General features: G+C 42.7%; 2 protein-coding genes across 3 annotated transcripts; one reads left to right on the plus strand and one right to left on the minus strand.

Moving 5' to 3' along the window:
* Positions 1-243: 243 nt before the first annotated feature.
* gemin2 (gem (nuclear organelle) associated protein 2) lies at positions 244-3,969 on the plus strand. 2 transcript variants are annotated; one of them, XM_068338992.1, is made up of 11 exons: positions 244-324; positions 413-540; positions 697-781; positions 1,111-1,200; positions 1,522-1,581; positions 1,780-1,896; positions 2,066-2,110; positions 2,190-2,258; positions 2,534-2,644; positions 3,572-3,630; positions 3,780-3,969. In XM_068338992.1, the coding sequence occupies exons 2-11, from the start codon at positions 419-421 to the stop codon at positions 3,829-3,831; spliced, it is 810 nt and encodes a 269-aa protein (XP_068195093.1). In that variant the 5' UTR covers positions 244-324; positions 413-418; the 3' UTR covers positions 3,832-3,969. The 2 variants fall into 2 exon arrangements, with proteins under 2 accessions (XP_068195093.1, XP_068195094.1); XM_068338993.1 differs by lacking the exon at positions 1,780-1,896.
* Positions 3,970-4,742: 773 nt separating this feature from the next.
* On the minus strand, positions 4,743-10,214 carry pnn (pinin, desmosome associated protein). Its single transcript, XM_068339498.1, has 9 exons — positions 10,055-10,214; positions 9,529-9,606; positions 8,523-8,594; positions 8,227-8,302; positions 7,995-8,089; positions 7,762-7,837; positions 7,502-7,657; positions 6,597-6,735; positions 4,743-6,505 (listed from the first exon to the last, which is right to left on the minus strand). The coding sequence occupies exons 1-9, from the start codon at positions 10,165-10,167 to the stop codon at positions 5,301-5,303; spliced, it is 2,010 nt and encodes a 669-aa protein (XP_068195599.1). The 5' UTR covers positions 10,168-10,214; the 3' UTR covers positions 4,743-5,300.
* Positions 10,215-11,252: the final 1,038 nt, after the last annotated feature.

Here is an 11,252-nt window from a genome sequence, read left to right on the forward strand (position 1 = left end):
TTAACGTCCCAAAGTAGATAAAATACCAAATTCAAAAAATTCACCAGAATTGCTTTTTTTATTATTATAATTTTAGTTCGGCGTTAAAACAAAGTTTCAACTTGATAATACGTAACAAGCGTGAATTACAGCTGCTTGAATATTTTAACATGTTGGAACGAAGTTGTTTGATGGACTTCGCCCTTCCTTTTGAAGTACTGTAGTCATTACCATGGCAACTAACGCGGCGCACAAATACTACGTCATCAACTCGCGCCAACCAAGATGGCGACCTAGGTTGTGAGTTGTTTCACCACGTCTAGAAAAAACGGATTGTTTTGATCGGTGGGGGATGATTTGTTTGTGAATTTTCTGTGATTCCTTATTATTTAAAACATTTGAGTGTTTTTATAATTAGTTTTTTGTAATTTAGCTCATAATGAAGTCGGACGTGGAGGAATTGATGCCGAGGCAGCTGCCCGTTGACTTCCAAGACACCGCTGAAGACCTGGACTTGAACGGACCACCAAGAAACCCTCGGGAATACCTCCGTCAAGTCCAGTGAGTTTGAATTAAACAGCTGCTGTTGTTCGTTTGGAGTCACAGGGATTGCGTGAGTCGTTCCAGGGCAGTCCTGAGCTATATATTATGCCAGTGATCAGGGCTCCTGGTTTGTGTTAAAGCGCTCCTGTGAGTCGTGCGTTTCCTCCCCATCAGGCTGGAGGCGTCCCAATGTCCGGAGGTGGTGGTCGCTCAGATCGATCCCAAGAAACTCAAGAAAAAGCAAACAGTGAATGCCTCTGTGAGTAAAAGTAAATGTGTTTCCATTATAAAACCACACCTGTATCTGGATGCTTGTTATAGTACTCTATGACGTCAGTCTATGGAGGTCGACACAATATTTTAACAATATCTGCTTTACACATACTTGATATCACTCTTGAGGAATGATATTGAAGGAGTCCAACATTATTGAGACTGTATTAGTGCTATGATGCTGCTTCACTCATTTACGTTTTGACAGGATGTTTACAGAAAGCATAGATATTTTGTATAAAATTGGGGGTAATTGAAAGAATTTAGTGTGTTTCCATAGTTACGGGAGAGTTGTGTGTGTCTACTGTGTTTCAGGTGGCAGGCTGCCATGCTGCTCCAGAAGGGTTCTGCCCCAGTGTCAGCTGGCAGCAGCAGCAAGCCAGTAACTTCTCAGATGTCAGACAGGTACAGCAATAATAGTCATTTTTAAATGTATTCCATAAAACCTTTATTTAATTCAAAGTACATTTATATTACAACCAACAAAAATCTAAAACAGAATCTTCAAATTCATTGTTTATCAAACGAGTACCGATTTGAAACTTGAATTCTAAATCTAAATCCTTGAAAAGCAAAAACTCTTCAGCGTTAATGTTGGGGATGTTTAATCACTTTTACAGGATCAAGTTTTTCCTGTTTAGTTCTGCATTGACACTTTTAGCAGAGTGACTGAGTGATGTAATCTGTTTCCACAAGCAAACAGTAAGTTTTGCATTTTGCTTTCAGAGCATCGCAAAGAACAGAAAACACTGGAGAAGTCAGACGCTGGATGACAACGTGATGATGGTGAGGAGTTGTTATTATTTGGTACAGAATGGATGGATTATGATCCCCAGAGGGGCTTTGTTGTGTAGCAGTGCAATGTGAACAGATTCACATGCAGATCACTGGAAATTTAAAGATGTATACAAGACAAGAAGCAAACTAAGAGATTTAACTTTAGTTAACTATGAAAAAAAATGTGTGTGTCTGTGTGTGTTCCAGCCAAAGATAAATGATGAGGACGGCTGGAAGAGATTTTGTCTAGGAGAGATGGTTTATCCGGGCAGGTCTTCCTGCCAGTCGGAAGCTGAAGCTGAGCCAGTGCTTGATTACAGAAGGGTGTGTTTTGAAGTGTGATGATAAGCAGGAATATATATCGTATTTGTTGAATTATTATTATTTACCCGTCAGCTGGTTGGTCTCATACAAGTAGTGTTTGTAATTTGACATGTTTTTATAATATTTCAAGACAATTACAATCAGTGTTATCACACGTCTCTGCGTGCAGGTGGGATTTCCTCCCTTCCTGAGCATAGTGAGCAGACTGAACCAGGTAAATAAACATCTTTATTGGAGTCCAGCTCTGAACCAGGTCACCAGTCTGAGCATCACATGTTTTTGTCTCTCAACAGTCCACAGTTCTTACGGTTCTGGAGATTCTCATCAACTGGTTTGAGGAACATGAGTTTGTTTCTCAGCTGGTGAGTTTTGTTGAAGTTTTTCGATTTATTCTTCTAAAGTGCCTTCAGGTTGTGTGGAAACAACACAATCGACATGGTGTTGGACACAAACAGGATGTCAGCATCCTGGCACGTCGTTTGCCATCTTCCAGTAAAAGATAAAATCACGATAAACTGGAGAAAATCTGCCTATAGTTTGGACTTATCTTCTAATTCATTGCTTTGTTTTTTATATTTCTTATATATCCTGTCTGTAAAGATCTCGATGAGCTTGTAACTGTGTTTGCTTGTCGTAGGGTTGCTGGTTGTATTCTCTGTTGGCATGTCTGGAGAAGCCGCTCCTGCCTGAAGCCCACTCCTCCATCAGGCAGCTGGCCAGGAGGTGTGCTCAGCTCCGCAGCACGCTGGTAGGAGTCACTTTGTGATCCACTTTAGTGCAGTTTTGTTCACTCCTGCTACTAACGACCAGAGTGTGTCGACCGTGTCTTCACACCAGTGCATCCTGGTAAATCATTGTCAGAAACAATGAATTTATTAAACCTGGAGATTAGTTCATTTATTTTAGTGTGTAGAAACTAGACTGCTCAGGCTGACTTTGTGACATGAAGCATTTCAAAGCAAGGTCAGTTTCCATTGTATATTAGGTCTATTGGCAGGATGCAGCAATCATCATTTGTTTGTGATAGCAACAATAGCTCCAGGTAGAACACACAATGCTTCTTTCACTGAGTAGTAGTCTAAAAATGACCACCCGTGCGAAATGCAGTGTTGATGCTATTAAAACACCGAGCCGTACTGTTGAATCCTTCTGTAACCCGTTCCATCAGTGTGTTTGGCAACAATAAGGTCACAAAGGTCTTGAGAGAGCTTTTTGATCACCATGAGATGTTCCTTGTGTGAGACCTTGGAGATGAGACGCCCGCTCACAGCCATCAGTTGGACCTGAACCAGCTGATGTTATACTGATGAGGGGAAGGACAAAAAAAGTCTAGACGAAAAACCCCAGACACTCGTGTTTCAGGGGTCGAATCATTTTGAGACTGGAGGAGTCAGAAAAATAGCTTAACTCCGGTTTTCTGATTTGATATATTATGCAACAAAATAATGTAAATACTGTATTTACCGCACGATAAGGCGCACTAGACTATAAGGCGCACCTTCAAGGAATGGCCTATTTGAATGTTTTCTGTATATATAAGGCGCACGGTCGGTTTTAGAGAAAATTAAAGGCTTTTAGGTTCACCTTATAGTACGGAATACTGTACTATATTAGACACTGGGAATGGATTTGCTGAAGCTGAATTACTGTCTGCTCTGTTCCCATCATCCCACAGGAGAGTCTGGAGGATGAGAAGCTTCCTGCCTTGAACCTGGTCATCTGTCTTGTTGCTAGGTATCTATCAGTTTGTCTGTCTATATATCTGTACACACACACACACACACACACACACACACACACACACACACACACACAAACATGTTACCATCTAAATGTTTAACTTGTACATTCAGTCATTTTATTTCCTCTCCTTTGTCTTGCAGGTACTTTGAGCAGAATGACCTGGCAGACCAGCCCCCATCAACACAAGGCTGACTGGAGTCATATCAAGTTGTTTTTTTTGGGGGTGGGGTTGTCTTACTGATGCGACACTCGGAACAACACAAAGGACAAGAAAAACCTATGGACAAGTGAAGGACAATTGTAGCCTGCTGATGAGCATCAGTGAAGACACGACCATTGGGGGGGGGGGGGGGGGTTAGCTGCACTATTGAGTATCCCAGTCATATCTCAGGTTTGTCTATTAAAATGATTCCTACCCGTACACGCTACTGTGGACGTTTGTGTTTGTCATCTAATGTTTAAGGCCCAACAGATGATCATGATTCTACTTTAGTTCTGATGTCACAGCTTTAGATCAGGGGAGAATCTCTCCACAGATCACTTACCAGGATATTTAAGGCATTCACGTCCCTCTAAAGGTGAATCTCAGTGACCACATCTCACGTTTGATGGGGTTCCACACATCACAACGCTGCAAAGAGCAGTCTCACCAACTTGTGAATAGATGCTTAGGAACTGTTAAAAGGGTCTCATGTGACTGTTTTGTTGGCAAAGCAAGTTTTGGATGTATTTCAGTAGGTCTGAGAGGTGGAGGTGAACAAGTAGGGAGTTACAAGTTTGACAGAAAATTGCATAGAATATTATCAAAAAATATCTCACCCATAAAACAGGATTTCTCATTTCCAAACAATAGCTGTTTCTCTTTTAGAATGAGGCCTCTTAATCCAGGTATTTTGATTTGGCTTCCAACGCAGTTTAAAGTAGTTGTGTTACTGCTTCAAGTATTTCCTGTTTACAACTTTCAATATTTGGTAAGAAAATGCCACTCAGAAATAAGAGATAAAGACCCACAAGTCTCCAGGACTCTTCTGGGAATTTTGTCTTGACTACTAAAGAATAGTTCTCAGGTTTAGGATTAAAAAAACAACACAACAACATTTACACGAATACTTCACTTTTAATTTGAAGCAATTTGTCGATACAAAAAGATTTCCAAACCCAGAAGAGCAGATCACACATATAACCCAAGGTGATGAAGATACAAGGTCCTGACTTCAGTGAAATGGTGGGAATTAGCATCGACATTGTCGTCACATAAACCTGGAAACAACTAGTGTATTTTAAACTGTTACTGCAACCACCGATAACCATCTGATGTCACTGTAGCAAGGAAACAATCACTATCGAAACAAAAAAATCACTAAAAGGATGGGCGTTCAGTACGGCGCCTGACTAGTCTGAGTTCAGACAAAAAAACCCATCAAGCCCACATTTCATTTGGCAGGACATGACAACAAAATTTGGGGGAAATAAAATCTTGTATTTTCCTACACGAAGGATGAAAACCCTCCAGCATCAAGCCACCAACGGGCCTTTATGTGATGTTTGAAAAGCAAAGGCTAGTTTAAAAACTCTTCTATCGTCGCGTTTCTTTACGTTAACGGCTCTCCTCGGTCACTTCCTGTTCGCCAGAGTCGCCGTATGGCGGTCGTCGGACCGGATCAGCGTCTCTTGTCCTTCCTGTCTCTATCTTTATGCTCCCTATCGCTCCTTGACGACCTGCCCCTCCCTTCCTCGCTCCTCCTCCTCGATCCCTTCGAGTCCCTCCCTCCTCCTCCTCCGCTACTCCCTCCTCTCTTGCGGTGACTCCTCTCTTCCTTTTTCCTCCCCCTATCTGACGGTCTCCTCTTGCGTTTGCCGCCGTCTCGGCTTTGGCTGCTGCTGTTGGACGAAGACGAGGAAGTCGAGGACGACGACGAAGAGGAGCGGCTGGATCCGGAGGAGGAGGACGAGCTCCCGCTGGAGGAGGAGCCGGAGGACGAAGAGGAGGAGCTGTTGCTGTGACTGCGGCGCTTTTTGGGCTCTTTCTCCTTCGTCCTCCCCCTCTCGCTGACCTCCTCCTCTTTATCGGGGGTGGGGGTGATGATGATGGGGGCATTCTGGGAATCTTGCGGTTTCTGTGATTCTCCGTTCTCTTGTTTGACCCCCCCAGTCTGGGTCTGGACAGCGGGGTCCTGGCTCTCTGGGCCGGGTGCGACCGACTCCTCTTTCGGCTCCACGGGGGCCGCCTCCGACCCCTGGAGCTTAGCTGGTGGACCTGCTGGGTCTCCAGCGTCGTGGCTGAGCTGATTGGTTGCTGGCTCTTCCTGATTGGGTGCGGCGACTTCGATGGACTCCTGGGTTCTCTCTTGGAGGTCTGTGGGCCCCCCCTGCTCGCTGTCTGCCTCCCCCTCCTCACCCTGACTGACATCCTTCTGCTCCTGCCCGCTCTCCACCTCCATCTTATCCGACTCTGAACTGGCCTCCTTCTCCCCCTCGTCTCCGCTGTCCTCTCTGCCCTTCGCTCCCTCCTCTTCCTCCTTCCTCACCTCGCCCACCTCCTCTAGGAGCTCCATCCCCTCTTCCTCAGCCTCCTTCACCTCCTCCTTCTCCCCTTCCTCCATCCCCTCCTTCTCTGATGCCTTCCTATCTCGCACGTTCTCCCTCTCCTCCTCCTCCTCGTCTTCCTCCTCCTCCTCTTCCATCTCTGCCATCCCCTGGATACCTGTCACCTTGACTACCTGGCCTACGGTCTTACCCTCCGCCTGGTGGTCCGCTCCTCTCGCTGCCGTGTTGGCATCCTGATCGCGGTTCGGCTGTCGCCGGGGGCGTGTCTCCATCTTGTTGAGGTGTTCGGCGAACGCCTCGCACCTCTCCTGAAACACAGCTGTCCACAGGACAGGACCAGACGTCCTCACGTTAGACAGAACACACACACGTAACCCGGCCAATCAGATTTAAAGAGGACTCCTACTGACCGTTTAGTTTCTGGGTGGACTCCTCGAGGAGTTTCTGTGAGGCGGAACACATTTTCCCAGGCAGGTAGAAGATGTGAGGCTTGGTTTTAGTACGGATGTATTTCACCAGAAGATTATTATGGCTGGTCCACTCCTCTTGCTGTAAATGGAGGAAAGAGAACTCAAATTTGATAATAATTATCACAAACATTTACACATTAACCAACGAATACAACAGTCAGATTTCTTCTGATAGAAATCAGTTCAGATGCCTGGTTTGCTCAGGCGTCCCCTGAAAACACGATTCTAGTGCTATACAAACCGGTTGCTGCTACCTTTATCAACTAGTGACTAATTTAACCTTATTTACAGCATAAAATAGTCTGTATGCCAAAAATACCCACATGCCAAAAACTGTATGAAAATAACATGGGTAAAAACATTCAACTAGTGAGGTTTGTTATGTGTGCATTAAAACAATCTAACAATCTAATCTACAACTACATTAATCAAATATGTCTGATTTGAACATTTACATACTTTTGATTATATATATGTTTCTAAATATATAATATAAAATATATATAATATATATTATACATAATATAGTTAAGTTAGATATATGTTAAATATTATAATTGTTTATATAATTTATTATTATTATACTATCAATATTTTATGTTGCATTTTCTCATACAACCTCTGTTCGTATTTTCAATCACAATCTTTACTCTGAAAAACACTGCATCTGAAGGAATATTTGAAGTATCAAGTGACCTAATGTACAGTAATTAAAAAAAAGAAAAAAAAAGAAAAACTACGTCAATCTTGTCAATAATGAAAACTTGAATATTTCCATTCACTTGTGCAACCCTGTTCGTTTCAGTTTTCTGTAACTGTTGCTGTTCAAACATCTGATTTCTTACCAGCTGAGCTAATTCCACTTTCTGCTCCAGCAGTCGGAGCTCAGTCTGTTTGGCTCTCCTCTCTTCAAACAGCTCCCTCTTTTCAGTCTCCACTTTCTTTCTCTCGTTCTCAGCCTGAATCTCGAGTTTGTGCTCAATCTCCACACGTCTCTTTTGCTTTAGGTGCAAAAAGCAGAAGATGGACAGGGATAGGGTTAAGCAATGATTCACATGCTGATGAAAGACGACAGACTGACAGTAACTGGAACCCATCTCCTCACCTTCTCTGTAGAGACGTTTGACTCCTGTTTGAATTTCTGAAGGGTCCCCATCAACAGGCCGAACATGCGCCGATTCCTGATCAAGGAAACAAACCAGATTTTCAGCTGTACAGAGACGAACATGGACCCAGAACTTAACGTTAAATATTTCTGGGCTCCTCTAGTTCACATCTTAATCAATCTATCAGTCAGATAATCAATAAACAGCAGGCCTGTGCATCATGTTGACCTACCTCTGTTTGCCTTTCTCATCCATAGTCTGATCTTGAATCAGGTCTCGGCGTGTTCTCTCTTTGGAGGTAGCTACTACAGACGACTGCAACGCTGGCTGAGAGACGTAGAGGAAGCGCATTAAAATCAGTGACAACACGTGAAAATTACTGCAAAGTTACAAGAAGAGGTTCTCTGGAAAATGTTTGAACGATGTAACTAACACGTCTTCAAAGAAATGAACATCATCCTCACTTTTTTGACATCGTCATCATCCTCAGCGTCGCTGTCGTGACGCGAGTCTCTCCTGGCCCTCTGGTCCCCTGCAAGCCTGCACACAAACAAAAAACAGACACACTTTACAGCCTGGAAGCTAATGCTATCACAGCCTGAACAGCTGAGAAACAGCAGCCTAGCATCTGTTGAGTGATTCCATCTTTGTTTGGGGTGTGAACACAACAGTACAAAAAAGTACAACATGAAATCTTTTACATTAAACAGCATGAATCACTTCAGCACAAATCAATAACAAAAACCCCCCCACATCTCACCTCAACAGGGCTCCCTCAATGTCCCTCTGCTTGGCAGGGGGGCCGCTGCTTCCGATGTCTAAGAGACTACGCCTGAAAAAAGACAGTCAACTGTTAGCACTTCGATAAATATCAGTTCTGCTTATGTTTGGCTAGATGTACTATCTCTTCATTTCTATCCAAATTGTTTAAATCAATCCACTAGACTTTAGGAAAGTTTCTTGAAAACAATCCACCTCTCATTTAAGAGGCTTCTTCAGTTCTGGTGGTGGTTGGTCTTGTCTAAGCCTGTAACCTTTGGTAGGTGTGATCATTTTAGTCATATTCTAACGCACATAGTCGAGACCCATCTGGCTCCTCTACGATGGTTGTTGGGAGCGCCAGGGAAGATCAATGTGGTCGTTGAAATAAGTTTAAATAAGTTAATGGTGGTCACATTAGTCAAGATGTTGAGTAGTTCTTTTGTGGAGTTTTGAAATCAACTGATAAACAGGCAAGAAATGATGTAGCAGACGCCTACTCCCCCAAAGAGGGGTTCTCCACTCTACTGCACCTCTGAGAACCAACAGACTTCATTTCTACTTAAACTTAAGAGATATTTACAAGATGAGATACTCCTTTATCACAGTGGGGAAATTTTCCAAACAAAATAAAAACAACAAATTTATGAATAAGGGGCCTACAATTTCAAACCAAACCATGTCAAAATTGTCAATGACCATCCTGCAAAAACTAATCAATAGCAAAGCAAATCCTTGCTTCAGTTGAAGGTACATGTTTAGTCTGAACTGCTTTTGAGAGGGCTGATGATTCCATTTCATAGTTACTGTTATTTGTTGTTTATGATACACTTTAAAATGTACATCAGCTACATTTAAACATTTATTACTTGAACTCATTCCAACTCCACTTCTTGCAACCATCTTTATTACGAATTATCATCTGGCGTTGTGTTGATTTAGCTTTTATTTTCTCGGCCAATTTAAATTCTGCACCATTTCAAATGAAGACGGAGATGACGCGTTACCTGAGCAGGTTCATCCCTCTGCCTCTACCTCCACCGGGGCCTGCCATGGGGCCGCCCAGTCGACGGATTTGACCAGGTCTGTCAACAAAAGAAACGGCGTCAGCAATGCAAAATAAATAATCATTCATCATTATGACCCCAAACGTTTTATTTAAGAGCACCGGTTTGATTTCGGCTGCATAATCAACAGCAATGCTTCTCGGTAATACTTGCACCGTGCTAGCGCCCGGACGACGCCTGCAGGGCCTAACGAACGTTAGCATGCAATGCTCACGATGCATTTTTCAAAGTTTAACGTAATTCTGAATTCCATCTTTATTTCCTATGAAGCTTGCTGCTAGATTAGCATGTGGATCGATGTTGGTTTCTAAAAATACAGCTAGCTGAAAACAGTCCCGGCACGTGCTGCTGTGTGAACGCTAGCTAGCTAATCGACTCGTCCAAACGGTAGAACTACATTTGAATGTTCGGAAGTAGGTTTCCTCGTCGCTAAAAAAAAACCTCAATGGCCACTCGGCGCGTTTACCTGGAGTCATTGGGATCCCGTCCTGTTAATTTGCGAATGCTATCGTCCACATTTTTCAGGCCTTCTTTTGCTTTTTCCAGTTGATCTTGTAAGTTCCGCACCACCACCGCCATTTCGCTTCTTCAAAGCTCGAGTCATGTGCGGCTCTTCTTCTACTCCTTTCCGACCTCGTTTTCTTCTTCGGGTGTTCCAGTAGCTCAACTGCTACATTATGGCTCCACAGCGCCACCTGCTGACTAGTTTATTCCTAAAGTCGACCACGACAGCCATCATGTCACCCTTTACGCACTAAATATGTATCATCCTTTGATAATACGTTCATGTATTTGCACGATTTAATTGCTTGAAAATATGAAGGATTTTATTCATAATGTGGGGGAATGTTACAAGTTTAGCCATTTCCTGTATACTTGGAACAAGTGCCAGCAATTTTATACCTTTGTCACGACCACATAAAGTCAGATGCAACTTTGCTTCACAATAGATGCAATTCAGCTTGAAAAACATATGGGGTGCAAAATATATTATTGAATGCCTCTCCTAGAGCCGGACAGTAGCGGATTAACTATTTACTGGGGATCAGAAATATAATTTCCCTAAAGGGATAATAAAAGTATGTTTCTTGTTCTTCTTGTTCTCCTTCTTCTTCTTTAATATTCACATTATCATAATGTGTACCCCACCCGTCTATCAACTCGTGATTTCTAAATTTATCTGAATCGCATTTCAGATGAATAATCATGCCAACATGCATGCAATTTGAATTTTAAACTACATGTGAAAAATACAATTATAATTTTTTAACATGACAATATCTGGTAATTACAAAAAAGAAAGTCACAGTGGTTATGGTAAATGGTTCATCAAGCAAAAGCTGACAGCCATGTTTACTAAGTTATAGTGAGACACTACATACTATTAGAATAGATCTAGTGTTTTTGAGAAGGATATGTTTTTGACTTACATTTAAAGCGGAAAAGAGCAGCAAGGTCCCACCGTACTTTTTCTTTATGCACCTTATTCAAGCACGTTTCCCCCATTTTAGCATCAAGGTTCTGCACGGATGCATGTCAGTTTTGAAGTGTATCACAAACTGCTGTAAGCTGAGAAGCAGCTCTAAATAGGACTGAGAATTGAAGTAAAACACTGCTGACTTCTGCTTCTCTGGGTTTTGCATATCAAATGGGAAGCAAACACT

This window comes from Antennarius striatus, chromosome 17 (assembly GCF_040054535.1).
Source record: "Antennarius striatus isolate MH-2024 chromosome 17, ASM4005453v1, whole genome shotgun sequence".
NCBI lineage: Eukaryota > Metazoa > Chordata > Actinopteri > Lophiiformes > Antennariidae > Antennarius > Antennarius striatus.